The sequence below is a fragment of the Clupea harengus genome, chromosome 11 (assembly GCF_900700415.2).
Source record: "Clupea harengus chromosome 11, Ch_v2.0.2, whole genome shotgun sequence".
Lineage (NCBI taxonomy): Eukaryota > Metazoa > Chordata > Actinopteri > Clupeiformes > Clupeidae > Clupea > Clupea harengus.
In genome coordinates, this window is record NC_045162.1 from 12495911 (window position 1) to 12519302 (window position 23392).

Consider the following 23392-nt stretch of genomic DNA (forward strand, 5'->3'; position numbering starts at 1 on the left):
GTAATACTTGAAAGTGATCAGAGGGGTGTCATTATACATGTAGAGTGTGGTAAGACCACACAGGTTTTTTTTTCAGTATTTAACCATGTTGCCAATAGGGGGCAGAATATCCACTAAAACCAGTTCACTGACCCTGTGACACTGTCAGCATGGTAAGCACATTTAAGCGGACGGTGTCGATTGTGAAACAGGAATGTAGCAAACTCAAAAACAGGATAAGAGTGCATGCAAGGATGCTGACTTTTCTATTAACCCGAACTTCCCTCTAACTCTCGTAAAAAAAAAACAACATTCTGTGAGGGAAGCACTTTTACTCTTCCCTTTCATTGGCCAAGTTTTGGAACAATGCTGACATTTGCGTGGAAAGAAAAAGGAGGGAACGAGACGGAGAGAAAGAAAGAAAGAACGAAAGAGAGAGAGAGGAGAAGGGGTTTTCTGCTGTGCAAGCCTCTCTCTCTTCCTGACTCTCCCCTCTTAAACTCGATTTTTATGCTGTGCCAGGATCTTTGGCTAATGTTCGGAGCCAGATTAATTAGTACCATTCATCTCACTTTGTTTCACAGAATGGCCACTAAATCTGGCCCTTTCCTTCATCCCTGTCAATATGAACTGAAGAGCAAATAACACGCTTTTAGCTCACGTTTTCACACACACACACACACACACACACACACACACACACACACACACACACACACACACACACACACACACACACACACACACACACACACACACACACACACACACTCACACACACACACACACACAAAGAGCTTGCTATATCCCAAGCTTCCTCACCAAATTATTACCAACAATATTAATAAAATGGTTTTATGACTTTGATTACTTACAGACAACGACAAGGGTTAGCCTATCACATTCATTTCTCTAAATATCTAACTCATGGATCGACAGCAGAGGGTTTTTTGGTAAGTATGGCAATGTCATTTTTCTTGACACTTGTGGAAATCCAGGCGTCATATGTTTGGAGAAGAAGGGAAATATCCAGTATACTAAACCTACCACAAAATGCATGGCACAGGGAGTGTTGCCTGCCAGCCCACATTATTTTAAGAGATCGGTGAAGTCAAACATTTACATAGTATAATCTCCCCTAATTGTTCAATCACAATGAATGATTCGACCTTAATCCTCTCTCGATAATTTATAAAAGCTGTAGGCTTGGCCTCAGCCTAGTGAGTCCAGGCTGGTAGTCTGCCCATAAACTGAGAAACTGGGGTCTAGATTTTGTGCTGTATGAAACTACCAAGCCAGTAGGGACATTGTTAGAAAAAGTAAATAATGATAAATGATATGATGTAAAAAATAAACTGAAATAAAATAAACGTTTATAGACTACATTTAAAAAACAATACTACCTGCCTTGTTCCAGGGACGCTTTCCTATGTTGACCCATGGATCTCAAGTTTTGGCCTGCCAGGAGGTCTTGAGAAATAAAAATTAAATGAGGGTATAATTCTGTTATCGGGTTATCACACGACTAACCAAATTTTGGGGAAATTATTTAAGATCAGGATTATCATTCAGAACTGCTTGCAGCTATGATACTTCCTGTTTCTATTATTGGTGTGCAGTCAGACCTCAAAATGAACATTAGGCTACTCATCTTTAATTAATGTGATGATTGGAAAACATTAGAGCTGCCTGCCCGTTTCGTAATATGTAGTCCCGTTAGACCAAGGTCAATCTGAAACTGCATCCCCAAACATATTCCAAGCCTACTACCACCGCACAACTGTACCAAAACACAGAATAGATTGTACGTAGATTATCATTGGTTAAAGAGTTGCACACACATTGGAGGTTGAATTTTGTCCATTTGAGGCTTTCGTTTACTTAAGCGTGACGGCGTGGGAGCACTTTTACCGCATTCGTCATATTATCTCCCCTATCAACCCGTCTCGTGGCTGTAACATTGCGCATGGTACAGAGATTTCTCCCTCGGACCTGAAAGATGTACCCTGACACGCCACACGATGGATGCATCGATACACATTTACCGAGATAATCTGGCGCGGCTGTATTTCATCGAAGAGACCCACTCCCCCCGTACTTGTGATCATCAAACACGTTTGCAGAAGCTCAGCAGACCGCCCAGAAATCGGCGTTCAACTGACGGGGGGCTTTCCACGTCCTTTTGGTGCATGGGATCGTATAACGTTGAACGGTATTTTTGATAAGCTGCTCGAGGGATCCATCAAGACTCAGACCAGCCCATTTGATTTTTCTCAACAGCATTCCTTTCACCGATTGCGATATTTTTTTCCTCAAACGCTGCTGCCGAGAGAGCACAGACAGAGGGGCGCGCACGATAGGGCAGACAGCAGCAGGCATACACCGCGTATGTCGGGATTTCATTACTCCGAACCTGAAAAATAATCTTATATTCTGGCGATGCAATATTGGGGATTCTGAACGACATGATACATTCACCGATCATGAACTTCAATTCCGCTGGCTGAGTTTTTTGGTATGTTGTATTCACATCGGGAAGAAAAACCGGACCGTAGTTTACACGAATTGACTTGGATTGTTCGAAATGCGCGTTGCTGTCATCTGTCTCTCGTGCGATAATAACCCTGATGTTTTATTTAAGTGTGTTCCCTACAGAAGATAGATCACTATTAACTCCGTCTGCTTAAAGCCTATATGAAGGGGACAGAGGACGAAGCTGCCGATTGTGATGTTGCAGTTTTGCCACAGCTCAACCGTGTTGTCTTTGAAGCAATTTCGTTGTCTGCTCACAAAGAAGTGGGAATAAACTTTACTCCGTTTGTGTGACAGAGGAATGTCATAATAGCTGGATTCAAGATACCATTAAGCTTCCCCAAAGACATAATTGTATATCTGACTATGGTTCCCGAATTGTTCTGAAGATGTGTGATTCTATATTAATTCAGGCATAGACTACTGGTAACTTGAATGCCGAAACGTTATCGTAAAAGTCTCCTCGGGCAGTGAATGAAAGATCTTGTTATACTGGAAACACTGACCGACCCAGGATGCAATATTGATATGTTTGGAAGCCTATAGGTGTATTCTTCAGAGGAGGCAGTACACATTTCCTGTCCAAATTAGCCAACTGTGACAGTTTGAGTGTGACATCATTTGAGATGCAACTACTGGCACACATGCTTGCAAAATTGTTGACGTAACCCTTGCCCATGTAAATTCAATTGATCACCATAAGGGTCCTGTCAGTGCTCTTTCTACGTGACAGAGGACTAACGCGAGGTAGAGTGTCCACAGCCTCGCATAAACTTTTAATGATTGCAAGAAGATTCTTTGTTTCGTGGAGGGTTTGATATTGTCATCACCCATTTTTTCCAAAGTCTGTCAGCTTAAGGGATTTTACGGATTTTAAATGGTGTTCCGAAAGTTACCCGGTGTGTCGGCATCGGGCATGGGTCTTCGCCTTTCTCAGAAATTCGTGTTTCTTCTCTTTCTGTCGGGGTTGGTAACTCTGTGCTTCGGGGCCCTATTCTTCTTACCCGATTCCGTCCGTCTGAAGCGGATTTTCCTACCCAAGTCAGACAACCAAGCGGTGACAGTGGGCTCAGAAAATGATGTCAGGGAGCATTCCAAAAATATGCGGGAGCAAACGGCAAAGGGTGACAGCACTACGAAACTCAAAATACTGAGCCGTAAGCAGTCTGTTACTCACGAGGCACGTACCGTGGAGAGATCCGTAGGAAATAAACCGCCAGAGGAATCCAACCCACCTAGGACAAAGCCAGAACCAGGCGGCAAGGCTCGGGAATCTGTAACCAGGGGAGATAGAGTGACCACGTCAACTCAGAACGGTCAAAACAAGGATAACTTTGACTTTGAGAAATTCAAACGGTGTCTACTCAAAGCGCCCCTAGGAAGTGATAATGGCAAGCCAGCTGATCCGCAAACCCTACAGCGTCGGGAAAAAGTCAAAGAGGTAAGGAGCCTTTTCAACAAATTAATGATGTAGTGTACTGTAAACTTGTGACAGGTCTGAGTAAAGAGATGACAGAATGTTAAGCATTTACTAGTGACACTCTAGTGATCACATTCCCTCTGTAACATCTCCCAGATAGCACCCCACTGACCACCATCATCTTTAGTGTAACTAGGCGTGGATATTAAGAAAATAATATAAAATGTTAGCAATTCCTGGAATTTCTAACTCATCATTGGCATAGTCTATTTAAAACATGATCCGCTAAACAGTAGAAGTTCATGGTGCTAGAAGTTTCTGGAGGTGAAAAATTAAGTAAAAATGTTCAGGGTTGGTGAAAATGACTGAATAAGTATAACCGAGTAAAGGAAAAAAAAATGACTTGAAAGCGATACGAAAAAGTGAAAGCAAGTGGCAAAACGGTGACCAGTGCGCAAAAGGCTAGCTCTGCTCCCAGTGAGTCGACAGGTCCACTGGCCTTTTTTCTGTCAGGGCTGTTACAGACTTCACTGTACACACACACACACACACACGCACACGCACACGCACACACACACACACACACACACACACACACACACACACACACACACACACACACTCAAACACAATCACTGAGAACCTCCATTGCATTGTCATACTTAACTTCTCGGGAGCCGCTGAAGCACCTCTCGGGGTTATCGTGGAAAACCTATGGCTGGTACGGGAAGGGAATCAGGGCTCAGTCAAGTGGATGAGAATCGCAGCTAGTCAGAGCACCCTGCTCGCTGACAGCAGAAATAGGATCCTAACAAGCCAACTGTCAGCTCTCGTTAGATCAACACAGATGTCACCTTCTTGTGGGTTGTGAGGAAAAGTAAAATATTCCCCCTATGTGTTCTATCTGTGATGCTGGGGAAGGAGGTTGGCCCAAGTCACTTAGTGTCAGTTTAATACAATTCAAGCCAGTGTAGAAATGTAGCTCTCTGTACTGAAATTAATGACTGAATGTCGGATTAGTTGGACTAATGTAAAGTGCTCTCTGTGCGCTGTGTTTACTTCTTTACTTGGATGTTTTGCTTGTGGACAGTTCAGTTGGAGGTTGACAACATGGTTTTGAAAATTTACATTTTTTCTGGGTACTTCCTCTTGGGATTTTCCAAACGAATTTTCTTCATCACAGAGGGGAAAGCAAACTGGATGGGGAGTTTTAAATTGAAGCTTGAAGCCAAGGGACTCGCTCACAAAACCACCTTGCACCATCATTTCTGCTTTGACAGGACAGAACTAATCAATGCTGTCAGTGGGACTATCACACACGGCCATCAGTGCATATTTGCCTTAGTGTGGTACACAGAAAATGGTTTGGCCAAAGGTGCTCCTTTCTCCATGTGCCAAGATGTCGGGACAATGTCCTTTTAGAAGTGCTTGCCATTCACACTGCCAGTCTATGACTCAAACAATCATATTTTATGGTTGTGGTTATGGTTATAGTATTTAGCAGACACTTTTGTCCAAAGCGCATTATAAAACATTATACAACCTTACAAAAGACATTATTTAACAGATGAATTAATGAAAACAATGAAGGCAATAATAGAAATAGAAAGTCCAATGACAAATAATTCAAGAAACAATATTAATATTATTTTATTGCATAATTAGTATGTGATGATTGACCATGTGTAAGCCTCCACAAACGAAACATTATTTCTCAATTACAATTTCATAATGTAGAAATTAGAATGACAGTGACCTCAATCTGTAAAACGATTGTAGAAGGTTTTTTTTACTATGAGAACAGTGAAAATCATGATTTTATCATGTTAATATAATTAAGGCTAATTCAATTTTCAGTCTAATTTATTGTGATTGTGATCTTCTTGGCCTGGGTTATCTATGTGAGTGATAAAACATCCAGTTTCATCATCTCTGCCAACTGTATGACTGCAGTGATATGGCCAATGGCCATAGCTGGATTTCAGATGACAGTTACTTGTATTTGTTAATGAAACTTGTCTCACTGCAGGTTTCCCAGGCTAGATTTGAGAAGTGACCGGTTTTTGTTCTGACTGTTCTCCAGTAAGGCTGGTAGTCATATAAATGTAAATTTTAGATCTGGCACCACTTCACAGGCGGCGCATTGTTTCATTTCCTATTCAAATGAATGAGATGCGACATAGTACCGAAACAAGACAACAGATCCATGGGGGGAGATGAGGTGAAATGTGTTCTCTCTCCGAGCCTTCCTCCTCATTCACATGATGAAGAGCACACCTCCGTGCCATGGCTTAGCAACTGCACACAGTTCTTTTTCTGATCCGAAGCATCAGCAACGAAACATGGACGCAGACCAACAGAACAGGTTGCGTTTCTGTTCCCACGTAAAATGTCCAGTGGTAAAACGCACAGTGGATGAGAAGAGGAGGCCTGTTTATGGTTCTCTGTGGACGTACATTTGGGATATCACCTCTCACTTGGGTTTGGGCCAAGCCTGAAGGAAAAGCAAAGAAAAGAAAAGAAAAGAGATGTTAAACCATGCCTCTGTCAAGCCGATGAATGTTTAGTGTTCTCATCTATTTCAGCCAGGCTTGAAGTGCTTTTGGTTTAAAAGGAGTTGTGGCTCTCTTAACGGGAAACTAAGGGGTTTTTGAACCTGAACCTTAATCTCAATCAGTGTAAAGAAACTATTGAAAATGTCTGTTTCTACAGTCACTTATTTTTTTACAGAAACTGAAACTACAGAGACTGTGGAAATAGACATTTTCTACAGTTTCTTTACAGTTACTGAAGTAAACAGACACATGTCTATCACTGAAGGGATCCTTTCCATGTTGTCAGGCACACCGAATAACACTATGAGCTTGTCAGTGGTGAGAACATGCAGTTTACACTGACGCAGATGCTTGACCCATGGGATTGCATTGTATAGACGTTTTGAGGTTGCTGGTTGTAGTTATAACTCAATACTGGACTGATTTCGATCGTTTTTGTCCCTAGTAAAAATTTGGACCTAAAAAGATGGAAAAATAAGGTTCAAAAATTGAGGTTCAAAATCCAGATGTTTCCCTTTAAAGCTATTTCAAAGTGAATGAATGACTGTGTAATGCTGATACTAACTGTATTAGACTGCATTCATCTTTTTTTGTGTTTGTATTCACTCACTGTCAGAAAATGTATGACTTTCTAAACACATTAACATACAATTGTATACAGTGTTTTCATCAAAGCATACAGTGCTTATTTGCACTTTATCTACAGGCCGAACCCTTATTGGATGAGTCTCATCATGAGTGTCAGCTGTCACTGGAGATGCCTCTGCGTCAATTCTGCTGACTGAAGTCCATTGCCATATTCAGTTTCTGGAATCCTGTGACCTTCTGTACCCACTGCTACTTGTGGCTCTATCTCCATGTGTATAGAGCAGACATGTTCACACTTTAATGGCAATGATAGCAATTTCTCTGAGTCTGCTAAAAAGCAAAAAAAAAAAGAGGTGAGGGTGTGTGTATGTGTGTGTGTATGTGTGTGTGTGTGTCTCTCTGCGGAGCTGGGTAACCTCGGTGGCGGTGCAAGCAGTCTTGTTTTCCTGTTTCACGGCACTGGCAGTGGCCGGAGGTGGCTCATTGTACTCGCCGTGTCCCTGGAGACCCTCCTGCCAAGGGGACCGCGGTGTAGATGCAGCCAGTTGATTGCGTCAAACATCTGGGACCCAACGTAACAGACGAAGAGCCAAGTACTGACGTAATACCCTCCAAATAAGGCCAAATGTTCAAGCGCCGGCTATTAGCGAAGCCCAGACTGGCTAGCGGAGGCAGATTTTCTTTGCCGATTTGAGGAGGTTGGCTGTTCCCAGAATGCAAGGGAAAAGGGTCTTTTGAGGAGTCTGTTTTATTCATCAGATAGTGTGGGTCTTTCAGCCACTGCTCTGTCATCCTGCCTCATTGAGTACTTAGAGGGATAATTCATACCAGGAAATGGCCTTTTTGTACTCAGTTCAGCTTCTGATGCAGACGATAAACCCAGCTGGCTTGTGCTCGGAAACATCAAAAGAGCGTAAATAGTCAGTCTTTGTTATTATTGACTATAGATGAATGAATTCTGTTTGTCTTACTCCTGCTGAACTGAGATAGAATGAAACATGTGTTGGTAATAAGAGCCAGACTATAAGGGTACTTCCTGCTGCCTACATCTATGGTGACTCTGCAGTTGTGGGTCAAATGTGGTTTTGTTGATGCATGTGGAGAGTTGGCCCTGGCAGTCCCATGATCGCATAGCAGTGATCAGCTGCTCTCTCCAGACATTCCTGCTGTGTGGAGCCCGGCGAGCCGATAAACCAGTCCCCACAAGTCCCCTCAGTGACCTCATGACTTTCACAGAAGACAGCATTGGGTGTTTAAGTCTTTCAACAAGTCAGCACTGTCCCGCTATTGAAACAGCAGCAATTCTCTGGTCATATGGTTGGTTGTATTATGGTTAGTCTTCAGTGCCTGTCTACGGCTGTCGGGAGTGTTTGGGGTTGCAGTTTCTGTCGTTCTTTTCTTCTGTCTTTCTGTGATTTGCACCTTTCAGGTGAAGACTGACCTAAGCTACCACTGGAGTGCTTTAGGCACTGGTTGCCACGGTAACAGAAATGCACAGATCAGATCTAAAGAGAATAGCCACTTGGATGTCTGCAGCTGTCTAGTGTGTACTTACTTGCTGGACAACTGCACTCTTGTTAGAATGTGCACAACATGTCAATAAACTTGATCACAGAGAAGATATAAAATATACTTAGTATTCTTGGCTACACGTATTGGTAACACAGGCTGTTCTTTGACACTATATCTGTGGGGGAAGTAGTTCACTGACAAAGAGCCCAGTGACACTTTTTAAGAGGAAATGTGTGAGGCCGTGTGGTGGGGTGGTGAGGTGGGGTTGTTCTTGCGGTTTCCTTGGCTTTGTGTAGGCGTGGCATGGGGGGTGAGGTTTCTGTGCACTGGAGCGAACTGCAACGACGGACGACAGCGTACAAAGAGGGTACAGCAGCAACCAGCTGTGCATGATTCTCTCACCTTCGCATCGCGTGGCTGACACGCAGAGGGAGGCCTCTGTGTCTCAGGATGCTTCTTTGTCCGTGACAATGTCACACATATAGAGGAAAGAACAAAATCCCACCTGGCAGCCACTTACTCAAAATAGCCCCCTTAACGAGCATGAAGATTTGATGTGAATTCACCACTCTGTGCACTACTTAGCACACGGTGTCACAGTTAGCATGTGTGCGTTTTTACAGAGGGGAGATGCACCGTAGCAGCCTCAGCTGGAGGTGGGGGTGGGGGTGGGGGTGGGGGTGAGAGGGCAGAAGGCATGGGGGTGGCGGTGTCCTTGCATGTGAAAAGGATGGACACAGAGAGGGAATTTTCAAAAGCGCCGAAACAAATTGAAAGCTTCGTGGCAGGGCTTTGATGGGAGACTCGCAAGTCCCTTGATGAATCTACAAACCCAGTGCCTCTGTTTGTATGCGTGTGTGTGTGTGTGTGTGTGTGTGTGTGTGTGTGTGTGTGTGTGTGTACCCTTGGTGCTTGTGTGTGAGAGTGTGTGTGTGTGTGTCATCTATTCAGTTCAAGCTTTTAATGTGGATGTTGGCAGCCCAGTGAAGATTAGGGTCAGGCTTGTTGCTCTCAATGAACTCCCAACTTTGGCCTGCATCCACGCAACATTTGGCCAGTAATGACATAATCTTGTCCTATCAGCTTGTCAGATTTGGCTCTGACAAAAAGGACATTTCAGCTTGACTGTCGTCCCCGAAGCTGGTTTACTCATTTATTAAGAAATCAAGTAAACATTACAGCTGCAAGCTTTAAACAAGACGTGAGTCGTACTATTTAAAGCATTTGACAGCTTCATGACTGAGCGCCATGTCATTTAGCAGACCGGCTTGAGACGTTACATGATTGAGAATTGAAAAGAAAATTAACAGGTGCCTGGTTTATGATGACAGTAAATTCAATTTGTTCTTATGAGCTGGCCCCAATGTCATTACCAAGCAGTGGAAAATTATACATTGTGCATCCTCTAAATTGGGTGCCTGAATAGGAAATGAGGGGTAAAAATAGCAACACAGCTGTCCGGGTCGACCGTCCGTAACCTCTCTCTCTCCTCATCGGATCTGGGAACAGGTGTGCATGGACTACATCCCCCCCCCCCCCCCCCCCCCCCCCCCCCCCCCGGGCCACCTGGAGGGACCTTCCACCCCCCCACACACACACACACGTCAACTGGTTCTGATGCTGGAGGGAAGAAACAACAACAGTTTTACAACAGCACTTGCATTGTGTTTCTCTCTACTCAGGGAAGGATGAGCAAATGTCAAGCACTTATGCGCTCCCTCTCTCTCTCTCTCCCCCTGTGTGTGTGCCTGTATGTGTGTGTGTGTGTGTGTGTGTGTGTGTGTGTGTGTGTGTGTGTGTGTGTGTGTGTGCATACATATATATATATGTGTGTGTGTGTGTGTGTGTGTGTGTCTGTATGAGTGTATGCAGAACAAAGTCCTAGTGGTGCTTCATCTCAAACCCACAGACTATTGTAGTGCTCTTCAGAGACGACTCTTTCTTTTTAGTTTTTCTCTTCTTTGCTGCAGGGTGTTAGAGAGCAGCTGGTTCTCTCCTGCGCTGTGTCTCTCTTTGGAGTCCCATCCCATCCCATCCCGCTCCTTTAGCTGCAAGCAAGTGAGCGAGCGAGTGAGCCCCTGCCTCTTTAAACCCTGCGCTCTGCCTCACCTTCACGCCTCCAGCCATTTGATAGGTGCTGTGTAGGCAGAGAGAGCTTGGTCCTGGGAGTGCTCCCCCCCAGGGGAGTGATGATGGAGGTGGGGGTGGGGTGAATGAATAAAAGCAGTTGAGGAAATTGGGGAAAAGAGACAGGGTTAGTACACTGAATCTTTTAGCTGTTAGCGGTTAGCGTTCTTTTTTGTTTTCCTACCTGCTTTTTCCCCCTGCCCCCCCCCCCCTTACTAGCTCCCTTTCTTCCTCGTTCGTTATTAATGGTTTTTAGTTTATTTCCTCTCCTCTCTCCCTCCCTCACTCACTCACTCTCTCACGCTTTCTCTTGCACAGTCTTTCTCTCCCTCTCTTTCTTCCCTCTCTCTCTCTCTCTCGGTTATAATGGGGGCTTTAGCTGGAAGGCAGTCTCCTGCAGAGGCATGCTCTGTGCGAAAGCAGTATAGAAGATTGTAGCTTTCCTCTGTCAGCTGGTTAGAGTTACAATGACCAGACCGACTTGCTGCACGAGTCTATAGGGAGGATGGGAGGTAGTGAAATGTGTGGGGGGGTTTAAAGGCACGCAGCATGGGTTGTGGGGGTGGAAGAGTGGAGGTTGATACTTTCTCCATGGATGTCTGGGATCCTGTTACACAGGCTTGACAGGGGAGATCTGCTCTGCAGGGCCTGTGGACCCAGTGGGTGTCACACACAGAGAGAGGAAGAGCACAGCGCTGTGATTAGCTTCCTGCCCCGGCAATGGCCGAAGGTGAGGGTCTGAGGGCCGTGGAATCAGGTCAGGGGGGTGATTTAAAGCCGCAGGTCCCCTGTTTCAGCCCAGGGGCTTCAGACACCAGAGCTGAGAGGAGAGGAAGAGAGAGACAAAGAGACTGACGGCTTCGAGTTTCCTTCAGAGGAAGGAAGGAAGGAAGAAGGATAGATAGATGAATGGGGTGATAGATAGATGAATGGATAGATAGTCAGATGAGTGGAAGGAGTGCTTTTGTTTTACTAAATAACAATGGCTGACCTTGGATCATGGTTATGATGGACTCTGGACCTGTTCCATTGGCTATCTATAGGCTATCTGTGGTCATTGGGTCCCTGGGCCTTACATTTATTGACGAGCAAATGGCTTCGAGTAAAGCAAACACTTTTCTCCCAACATCAAAAGAAGTCGTTGAGTAGCTACCTATATCCTAGGGTCCCTTCTAGTATAGTGAACACAGAGCACCTGCCATTGGTACGTTATTCTCCCAAACGTTGTGTTACCTCCACATGAAGTCATGAAGCCACTGCTATCAAGTCCCTTTCATTTGAGTTCTTTAGGGGTGAAATGGCCTGTCTCTTGCCCTAGCATTAAACACATACAACAGAAGATTCTGGAAAAGAGCTAGCCTTGATCTGACACTGTGTCAGGTGATATACGAGACTTCACCTCTCCAGGGACTGGTTGCGTTTGGTTGACCAAACCCTGTGATGAATGATTTACCTGTGGACCCTCTGCTCGGAAACAGAACCGGTTTGTTTGCTGTTGACATGACCTGATCTGCCCAGGCTGTTTTGCTGAGGGGCGCTCTGTTTTATGTCAGCTTCCAGTTAGCAGGGTCACAGCAGGAGGTCAAGGTTTAGCTCATAGCTACTGGCCTTGTCTAGGGGCAGACTGTGTGCTGAGCATGCAAGTGTGTATATGTGTGCGTGTGTGTGTGTGTGTGTGTGTGTGTGTGTGTGTGTGTGTGTGTGTGTGTGTGTGTGTGTGTGTGTGTGTGTGTGTGTGTCTGTCTGTGTCTGTGTATGTTTGTGTGTGTGTTTTCTTCAGAGGGCCCTAGTGCATACTGTTCCAGACTTGGATGTTATTTTTGGGCTGGAAATGTACAGTAATTTCAGTCTTTATTTAGAGTGTCGCTCTTGTTCCTGACAGTTTTAAACAGCTACTGTTTTCTTCACAACCAAATGCATCTCAATTATGGTGAGAAAATAGCAGTGGTTGAAGGACAGTAGACTATACAATAATGGCCTTTTCTGCCCGGGTCTTTGAACTACCAACATGCTATTTAGGTTCTGGGAAAGAACAGCTTGGATGCTGAGTTGAACCTCATGCTGGCTGTCTGAGTGGCTTTTTACTACAGGTCTAGATGCAGGTCTTGTTGCTGTGAAATTACCCACAATCCTTTGCTGTGGCCACAGTGCTCTCACTTTCCCATCCTAGCCATCCTCAGGCTGCACACCCCACAAGCAGAGAACTAATGAGCAAGCCGCCCCTCACACCACTAATTCAGATTCTTTCACAGTAACTGTGGGAAGAAAAGAAGGAGAGAGAGAGAGAGAGAGAGAGAGAGAGAGAGAGAGAGAGAGAGCGCAGGAGTGGAATGGAGGGGAACCTTTGAACAGGTGAGAGGTGGAGGTGGAGAATGATGGTGTGACAGTAGTAATAATAATGAGAAATGAGGAGAGAGAGAGGGAGAGAGAGAGACATGAGAGGGAGAGAGAGATGGAGAGACACATGAGAGAGAGAGAGGGAGAGAGACATGGGAGAGAGAGAGTGAGAGAGAGAGAGGGAGTGAGAGGAAGGTAGAGAGACATGAGAGAGAGAGGAAGGTAGAGAGAGGGTTTATGAGGTGGAGAACGAGGAGAGAGAGAGAGACATAAGAGGGAGAGAGAGACATGCATATGCCATGCCTCTCTGGGGAGAATGAGAGGCGTGTGTGGTAAGATCAGGCCAAGTTAGGAGGCACAGCAGGAGGGTCATACTACAACTCCACACACCTCTGTTCGTCTGCCAAGAGAGACAGGGAGAGAGAGAGAGAGAGAGAGAGAGAGAGAGAGTGGAGAGAGAGAGTGGAAAGGATGACAGAGGAAGAGAGATAAGATGAAAGAAGGAGCATAAAATAGAGAAGAGTAGAGAGAAAGCCAGATAGAGACAGAAGGAGAGAGAGAGAGAGAGAGAGAATTCAGAGATGAAGGTGAAGAGAGACAAAGAAAAATGGCTACTGTTATGCAGTGGAGATATGCAGGGACGGCATTGTTGAAATCTTTGATGTGCTTGAAAGATGAGATGATTCGTGTCTGAGACAGCTCAGGAGTTTTTTGTCCGCCCTCCACTCATCCCTGGTGGAAGGGAGAGGAAGGGAGGGAGGGAAAAATGGAAAGATGAGCCAATGAACAAGAAGAGAGGAAAGAGAGAGAAGGAAAGTGGCCTAGTTTTAACCTGCATCTGGTTTCAGGCAAAGTCGCTCTTTGTTGCGATGCCTGTGTAATTGGTCAGAAACTGTGTGTGTGTGTGTGAGTAAGTGTGTGTGTGTGTATGTGTATGTGTATGTGTGTGTGTGTGTGTGTGTGTGTGTGTGTGTGTGCATGTGTGTGTGCGTGTGTGTGTGTGTGTTTGTGTGTGTGTGGCTGAGACCACTATGCTGGGGTGTGTCATATTTAATCCTTTCTTCTCTCATTGAGAGCCCTGAATAGAGGAAGATGTAGAGAAGAAGAGATGAAAAACATGGCTGAACATTTACACAAAACAGTCAACATTTCTTTGTGAACAGGAATGATTCACTCTCTTTCTAGCTATGAGCTATCCTTCTGTTGTTTCTTTGAGAATTAGTGGCTGAGATTACATTAGCCTTCATCAAGAGTTTAAGGCCAGGCTTTGAATCAAAGCTGTAATTGACTCTAAGTCTGTGTTTTGACTGTGATTGGTCTTTCAAGATACCATGGCCACCGTCTGCATGGAACAATATACCCATACCAGTAATCTGGTCTACTAATGGGACAATTCCTTCTTCCAATATATGAAAGGCTTTTGAATCAATGTAAATTAATATAGCTCACAGACCCCATGTATACCTTCTCTAATAGAAGGAAAGCACATACTGATCATTTAGTTTTACAAGTTGAGATGAAAGAAATGTCTTGGAAAAGGTGATGATCTGGGTACCCTGTCTTTCATGACATATACGGAGAGTCGGACTAACCATATCTAGTCAAGCATTGCAGCAGTAGCTCGCCATTGCTGGAAATTGCCCTCTAATTAACGGCAGCTTGATGGTTGGTGTATGTGCTCATTAGCACTATACTTAAGGCACTTATCATTCCCTAGTAATGGCGCCCGTTCGTTTATTATGGCTGCAGAAAGAATTGGATGTCTTTCCTCTTCTTCTTTTTCCTTAGTTTAGCCTGTCTGGTTAGACATGAAAGAGTGACAGTGTCTCTCCTTTATCGACAAAGAACAAACACTACCTCAGCACCACGCTTATAATGGCTTGATTGTTTTGCTTATGGCTATGGGATGCTATAAATAATTGACTTAACTAAGTTTTTCAACTTTCCATCTGTTTTGACAGTAGGTGGAGGGTTACAACAGCAGGGGCTTGCTATACCTTTTAACACTCTGTCTAAGCAGACACTCTCATCTCTTGATCAAAATGAGAACACAGGGAGTTAATAATGTGAAGACATACCGTACGTCTGAAAATGCTAATGCTACTCACACTCTTCTGGGATGAAAGACGAGGTCTTTCTGTTCTCTTACACTAAAGGCTCAGGATTCATAATAACATTGTGCGCGCGTTCGTGTGTGTGTGTGTGTGTGTGTATTATGTATGCAGTGTGTTGGTTTGTGTGTGTGTGTGTGTGTGTGTGTGTGTGTGTGTGTGTGTGTGTGTGTGTGTGCGCTCATGGGTCCTCCATCTAAACTGATAAATGGGGATATCTTGGAGCTGAAGAGACTCAAGGCAAATGAACCCAGAAAGAAAGCTACCACATTGTTAAAGCACTTACAAAACGTATGCAATTACAAGGGAACAGAAAGGCTTAAATGGCAGTTCAGTGTGATCCCAAACTTGACACAGGGCCAGATAATAATCCCCAACACCAGAAGTGCATAGCATTGAAGGCTCTGTACGTGGGGATGTCATAACACTGTGTTCACACCAAGTGTTTTATTTGACCAAAAAGGACATACATTACCATGAGTAGTCCACTTGTGTGTGTGTGTGTGTGTGTGTGTGTGTGTGTGTGTCTGTGTTATAACTTTCCTATGTGGAGAGCCTTGAGTCACTGCAATAACTACATGTAGTCTGAACTTTAAATAGCTTCAGTTGACATATCTGTTGAGACATTTCTCCCCTCACACCTCTCTACCTCTGGACACATCTAGCACTCCCTCGTCACCCTCTTTCACACCCCTTCGTGACAGTCCCATTATCTTCACTCATACGCTGCAGTGAGGCGGTGTGTTGGACTCCTGCATGTCACTATACACTACACATTACACACAGTCCTTGGAGGAACAGGTGTTCTTTTTACCTCAATGTTTCGCGGCGAGGTTTGCTGTGCACAGCACGTATCCCAAGGTCTCTGGGCCACTCGAGCATGATCTCGACTGGTCGAGGCGTCCTAGCCGGACTCAGGCTCCATTGTCTGCCTGATTCGGTCAGCACTTTCAGCCGCCTGCCTCAGCTGAAAGCAGGAAGAGAGAGGGAGGAAGAGAGAGAGAGAGGGAGAGAGAGAGGGAGGGGGAGAGGGAGACTGGAAGATGATGAGTGGGTTCATGAAGGCATTCTAGATGACAGTTTTTTTAAACTGCTTAAACACACATTTTTTTTCATGTCACACAATTTCTGAAACCTGTCAGAAAAGAGTCTTAGATTTATCACGCTATTTAGCATTTAGTGATCGAAAAAGTCTAACCATATAAATAGTGTTGTCTGACATTTGGAACAAAAGTTAGATTTTGAAAAAGAATTGTTGTGTTTTGAATGCAGCGTTTCATTTTGCAGGAGATTTGTGGTGTTTTGCATTTTGTGTGAGCATTTTATGAATTGTGTGTAGAGTTTTGAAAAAAAAGAGACCTAGTTTCAGAAAACGTGCATTTAGCAGTTGTAAAAAAAACCCTGTAATATGGTGGTTTTGGAGCAGTGTGTCCATGGAAGAGGATGGTTGCAACATCTTTTATCTGTTGGCATTGTTGATGTGTTTTATCACACAGCCAGTACACCCCCTTTTCACGCTGCCTTCTGGCACATTCCCCAAGTCCCTAAAAGCAGTTGTTTTAAAGCCCCTACTCTAAAAGAATAATCTAGATGCTTCCATACTGAACAATTACCGGCCCATATCCAATCTTCCATTTGTTGGCAAAATCATTGAGAAAGTAGGCCTAGTTTTGGGTTTTGGGAAATGGGTATTTTGATGACTTTCAGTCAGTTCGAAATGAATATTACGTCTTAATACTGATTCAGACAAAAAACATCAGTCTTAATGTTAATATACCTTAGTGTAGCCTTTGACCCTGTTGACCATAACATCTTAATACACACACTTGGACATTGGGTTGGATTTGCAGGTGTGATTATCAAGTGGCTCAGATCATACTTACAAGACAGGAGCTTCTTTGTTGCCATGGGAACTATACCTCAACAACAACATCGTTGACCTGTGGTGTCCCCCAGGAGTTGATCTTAGGGCCTTTATTATTCAACCTTTATATGATCCCACATCGACAAATCATTAAAGACAACACAAATTCTTATCATGGCTATGCTGATCACGTCCAAATTTCCTTAGCCTTCTCACCTAATGACTTTGTTTCCCTGGAATCTCTTTGTCAATACATTAACCAAAATAACAGCTGGATGTACAGTAGATCAGCTACAAAAAACGGAATAATCTTAATCTTATTTGAAAGCAATAACTAAATCAGCTTTCTCAAAAACATAACCAATTTTGTAATTTTCTATTTTTCTGTGTTCTTTTTACTGTTTCTATTACCTCTTTTAATATCTTATTTTTCTATGGTCTTTTATCTGCGCATTTATAAAGCAGTTTGAATTAGCAATGTGTATGAATTGTGCCTTGCCAGTTTAAAGAGAAATGCTTACTGAAATAAGCTCCTTTTGTGGTGTCACTCTGTGCTTACCGTAGGACATTTGCGCTCCTCATTATCAGTATGACATTGCAAAGGTTTTTTTTCATATAGTGTTGTTTTGAATGTCTCTTGGCAGTGTGTTCCTGTAAGGGTAATTTGCATGATTGCATTGAAAAAAGTATTTGAAATAATCCCTATAATGTGTAAGAGACAGTCACATACTGTGTGTTTTTTAGTTCTTGCGTGTGTCGTGTGAGAGTTAAATTTGATGTTGACCTGGAAGTTAGATGGTTGTACGGCTGTAAGTGTTGTTTTCAGAATGTGCCATGTGTAAAATGTAAGGATCTGACAGATTCAAACCTCTACCGCAGCTTCCGTTTGTACTATCCAAATCACACTCTTCACGCCCAAATCTCACCCCACCCTTTCCTCTTCCCCGCACTCTCTCACACACACTCACATTCATTTCCTCTTTTTAACTGCTTTCAAAATGCAAAGAGATATGATAGATCATCGCTGCCATCCGCTGCTGCTGCTACTGCGTGCACTTCCAGACTCCTACCGTGGAGTAGGTACGGTGTGATCGTTATCTCGTTAGGCTCCTCCTGCTGCTCAGAGACTTCCTGCTGGAGGCAGCATCTCCCTCTTGACCCCAGCGCTTATCCCCATTCCAAGGGGGCCAGTGTTGATGCTGACTCAGACCAAAAACCTTCCAGTACCTTCCCTCTGTCTCTGCGGGGAAGACAGGGATAAACTGTTCATGAGGAGGAAGAGGAGGATGAGGAGAGAGGGAGAGGCTCAGCTTGGGTGGTTGGCTGGAAAGGGTTGGTTTAATTGCAAGCCCTTTCTGGTGCTGAGGACGTGAAAACATGCTAGAACAGTACAGACAGGGTAGTCTGAGGCAAAGTTAACATTTGTAAATTAGGTTTTCAGGTTAATGATGGCGTAATGCTTCATCAAGCTTCTCAAATGTGTTAAAGGAAATGTAAAATGAAAAGATAGACATTACAGTTATCATAAGAAGAATCAGAATCAGAATCAGAATCAGAATTGTATTTATTGCCAAGTAAGTTTACACCTACCTGGAATTTGCTGTGGCAAATGTAACAGCTATAGTATATATTAAAACTATTTCACTACACTGTGTCACTGCCAGGGAAAGTCATATATTTTGTTTGCGTTAAAAGTGTATAAATATTACAGGGATATGCCATTTGAAGTGTTGACATTTTGAATTAAGCCACTTGATCGATAGATGATACAAAACAGTGGAATTTCTGGCATTGTGGTTTCTGTCTGCTTTTGAGTGTGTGGGTAGGCTTTCACCATCCCCTCACAGCAGAGGACTCCGTAACAGGACAGGCCCTGATCTATGCTAGATGATCCTCTTAAAGTCAGCCCTAGGTGGTTCTTAAGAGAGGGGACAGGTGCTCATGCGTCTTCCTGGTTTCATTTTCTTTGGCTGTCCTTAGAAAAAATGCTGACATTGTCAGGAGAGGTTTGAAGATGCAGTCCATGATTCTGGTGAAAGGTTCTAGATATTTGAGCCCAGCAGCCAATCCAATTACACCCCTCCATTCCGTGCTCCTGAAGCAACATGTTGATTGGCTGCAATTGTTTATGGCTTGGTCCGAACCACTACATCTGTTTCCCATTTAGGACTATGTATGAGTTTTTTGAGAGCACACACTAGACAGACAACTAGAGGACCATGAGGAGCAATTTGCTGAATTAATAGACTGCACCTTTGAGTCTTAGGACAGAGGGATATAAACTATATAGGCGATTGGAGTATGTACTTAATTGAGTGATCCTCCGGTGTTATTCTCATTAAAGATGAAGAAAGAAAAAAAAAGAACAGGTAAAACATTGTTATGGACTTTCCCAGTTGTTTTATAAAGTAAAGGAAGATGGATACATCCAATTAATTCTGTGGAGGTCATAAACTGAGGAGCATAGCACAGCACAATCAGAGTACCTGCATGAGCGCGAAAAGGCAAAGGAGAGGGAGAAAGAGAGAGGGATGACGATGCAAATAGAAAGAAAGCAATCTTTGAAAGAGGACTAGAAAGCGGGAAGTGTTCATTCCAGAGATATATATCTTTCTCTGTCTCTCCCCTCCAGTCTCTATTTCCTCCCTCTCTCTCCGCAGATGTGCTTTCAAGGTGTTCCGTGAAATCATGTTTCTGTGAGAGAGGATGAGGGAGGCTGCCTGTATGTTTGGATTTCTGCTGAAAATAACATAACAGCAGCTCTGGCTCCAAGTGCACATCAGCACATTCATCTTTTTTATAAACACCATGTAAACACACACACACACACACACACACACACACACACACACACACACACACACACACACACACAGACACACACACACACACACACACACACACACACACACACACACACACACACACACACACACACACACACACACACACACACACACACACACACACACACACACAGAGAGAGAGAAGCCAAGATTATGCTGACTGTGCTGCCATGTGTGTGGCAAAAGTGACTGCACATGCTCGGTACCACATAGTCTCACCTACCATCACACACACACACGCACACACGCTCACACACATACAAACACAGATTTCTGGCAGTGTTAAGTACTGATGATCTAGTGTTACTCACATGGGTGTCACAGTACACTATGCATAGATAAATAATAAAGTTCCCATCCAGCTGAGCACCTAAGGCCTAGTGGAAAGGGAAGAAGGGTAAGCAATGGGTACTGAGCTGGCTAGAAAGTCAGGTTGAATATATATATATATTTTGTCTGATTTGATTTACCATTTCTGCAGTTGATTTATTTTTCTGGATAATATGCTGTGTACTTACTTCGACTCTAAATCAATAAGCCAGTGAGTGTGCCGCATCCTAGTGATTCCTCTTTTCCGAGCTCTTAATCTGTTGTCTCTCTGAGTGTATGTGTGTGTTAGCCTCCTGAACCACTTCTGTTAGCGCGTAGCTCAATCCAGGAATCAATGCTCCTCACAGACACACGCACACACGCCCACGCACACACTCACGCACGCACGCACACACACGCACACCCACACACACACACACACACACACCACACACACACAACACACACACACACACACACACACACACACACACACCACCCCCCAGTGTATACCCAACAGGTGTGTTGCATTGGTCCTTCCCTAATGTATTCACCGGATGGGTGGGGTAGCCTCTTGAGCTGTGGGATACGGCTAGGCCCTCTGAGACTCCAGCTGGGCTGATAGATGGAGAGGTGGGTTTAGTCACTTTTCCTGACGGGATCTGTAATGCTGGTAATTTCATGACCGACAAACTGAAGTTTTGCCTCCCTGTCTGTATCGTGCTGGCCAGCGCACGCGGCGCGCGACAGTAGCCTGTAGAGGGACGCGGTGGTAATTTTGCTTATTTGCATTCCAATTGACTTCCGAATCCCACTGTCACTGAACCATCTCCCAGTGCGCAGTAATCAAACGGCATCTAGAGTGAGTGACCTAGCAGCGTGCCAGAGGGAGAGAAAGGGGGAGGTGAGGTTTGAAGGAAGACGAAAGTCAAATGAGCTTGTGAAAAGGAAAAGGAAAACAGAATTGTTTAAGAAAACGCTCCGTCTGACATTTCCTGCACTTTTAAGTTTATGGGCATGCGGACGTCTGCTGCGTCACACCAGGCTGGCTAGCCTGAAATGTTCGAATGTATTTTATTTGTGGTCAGATCAGCATGCCTTACTAATTTACGGAGGCTGTTGTATTGTTGTAACACAACCCTGCCCAATAAAGGCCAGCTTAACTTTTTCAGCAGATGTATTGACTTTAGTTTTCTAGGATTTGTGTTCCGACAGCTTTAAGCTTCACTCTGTTAGAGACGTTTAGGGGCATGCAGCAGAGTGAGTGGCTATTGAGTGTGAGAAAAAAAACAGCTGATTAGTTTGAGTCAGTCCAGTAACAGGATGTCACCATGGATACCCAGTTCTTCAGTTCCATCTGTCTTTCACCCTAGGGGACAAAAACATGCCCCCCCACCCCCTGCGGGCCCCCACCCCCATGTCTGCTCAACCCATCACCGCAACTGCTCTTCACTTTATAGGCCCTAATTTCATTGACGGGCAGTGAGAAACAAGCAACGAGCAAAGTCTGGCACGCATGATCTAAAGTTAATCTAATAACTTTGAAAAATGATTTAGCTAATTTAACCTTATGAGCAAGATCCTATGCGCAACCATGGGTGGGTCAGCGCACACACCACACAATTGCTTTAGTTCAGGCGTGACGGACTTTGCCTGTCGCTTGACTGTGTGGTGTGTTCAAAAGTCCAATCTTTATGTTGCCTAATAACGTTTATCTCTGTGTGCCACTCTCCTGTTGTATTGACAAACCTCTGGGCTATAGACCTGTTAGGTGTGCAGGCTAATGCACAGGTAATAATAGCAGCTAACGAGTCAAGGATGAGCAAAGAAAACAAGTAAACATTGGAATTATTGACTGTCCTACAATCATTATTCGAAATGGAAAGTGGACACCCACCACCACCACCACCACCGACACCACCACCACCACCACAAGACACATTTTCTCTTTGCTTATCCCATTAACCTAACAACCGTACAGATAAATAGCAGGGGTCTGAGAGAGAATATGGCCCCTTAATTCCAGGGCTGTGTCTCAAACCGGACACTTTACGAAGTACACTGCAATACAGTTCACTTACATCTGTAGTGCGTTCTGTCGCTGATTAGTGTTGTCTCAAATGGAACACTGACTGACGCAAATGTGCGAGCCTTTTACCCATAAATCTGTGCGCCAGCTTCCTCCAGGCCAACTGGAAATTTTTAACAAAGATGGCGGACCAAACTCCGCTGACGGCCGTGTTTTGTATGTACAGTAAATGTACATCTTTTGGCATTTTCTCGCTTAGATTTTTTAAGGTTACCGAGAAATCGACAATGTTCTATCAGATAACACAGTTATTGTAACCAGCAATAATGGTTGAAGTGATTTGCGAGGCGTTAGTCAGCCAACTTTCCAAACTGAAAAGCTACCGCAGGGCACCTCCTCTTCCGCTACGTAGCCAAGATGGCGCCCGTTTAGGGCGAGTAGTGTCCATCGTTTTACACTGCATTTTTTTTACCGTTTACAGTGCGCCATCCGGGTACTTTCAGTGCCCTGAATTCTGCTGGTTCTGTCAGTGTGAACGCCCTAAGCACTGAAAGTGCTAGGTTTGAGACACAGCCCAGCACTGAACTCTTCCCCTCTTAGTTTTTTTGTGGCCAGCAGTGTCTCACATGGCTGTATTTCTAATTATGAATAATGGTGTCATTAAATCCTACATTTTGGGCAAAAGCCTGCATTTATTCAAAGGTATTGTTTTATTAAAGATGCCGCCAGCGATTCGGTTTCGTGAAAGTTTGTTGATATTTTGGCTTAACAGCCAATCAAATTAAACCTTTCCCTTCAGTGCTCCTGAAGCACTGTGTTGATTGTGTTGATTGTGTGTGTGTGTGTGTGTGTGTGCATGTGTGTATGTGTGTGTTGTGTGCGATGTAAAGTGAGGCTTCCAAAGTGCTCTTAGCAAATGGGGCAGAAAGAATGAGAGAAAAAGGAGGCCACACTATCAGACAAATGGGCTGCAGTAATGATGGGGTCTGGCAGGGCGACGTGTGGATGACAGCACCACAATGCTTTTCGTCTTGTCTCAGGATGCACGTCTGTCGTATGGCTGTGGAAGGTGTCCTAAAGAGATGCGCTCATCTGCTGTCCGGGGCCGATTTTGCTTTTGGCAGGAGCTCAGGTTTTCAGTGGCTTTTCTCTCCCACATGTGAGCAGGAGCTGTGGAGGCATT

At 44.3% G+C, this 23392-nt stretch overlaps 1 protein-coding gene across 2 annotated transcripts in view; it reads left to right on the top strand.

Moving 5' to 3' along the window:
• Positions 1–1920: 1920 nt before the first annotated feature.
• The window catches only part of LOC105898186 (mannosyl-oligosaccharide 1,2-alpha-mannosidase IA), a 200585-nt gene continuing 179113 nt past the window's right edge, over positions 1921–23392 (top strand). For both annotated transcript variants that reach the window (XM_031577072.2, XM_012825204.3), the window contains exon 1: positions 1921–3952. In XM_031577072.2, the coding sequence (XP_031432932.1) occupies positions 3389–3952 (564 nt within the window). In that variant the 5' untranslated portion in view covers positions 1921–3388. The remainder of the gene's footprint in view (positions 3953–23392) is intronic.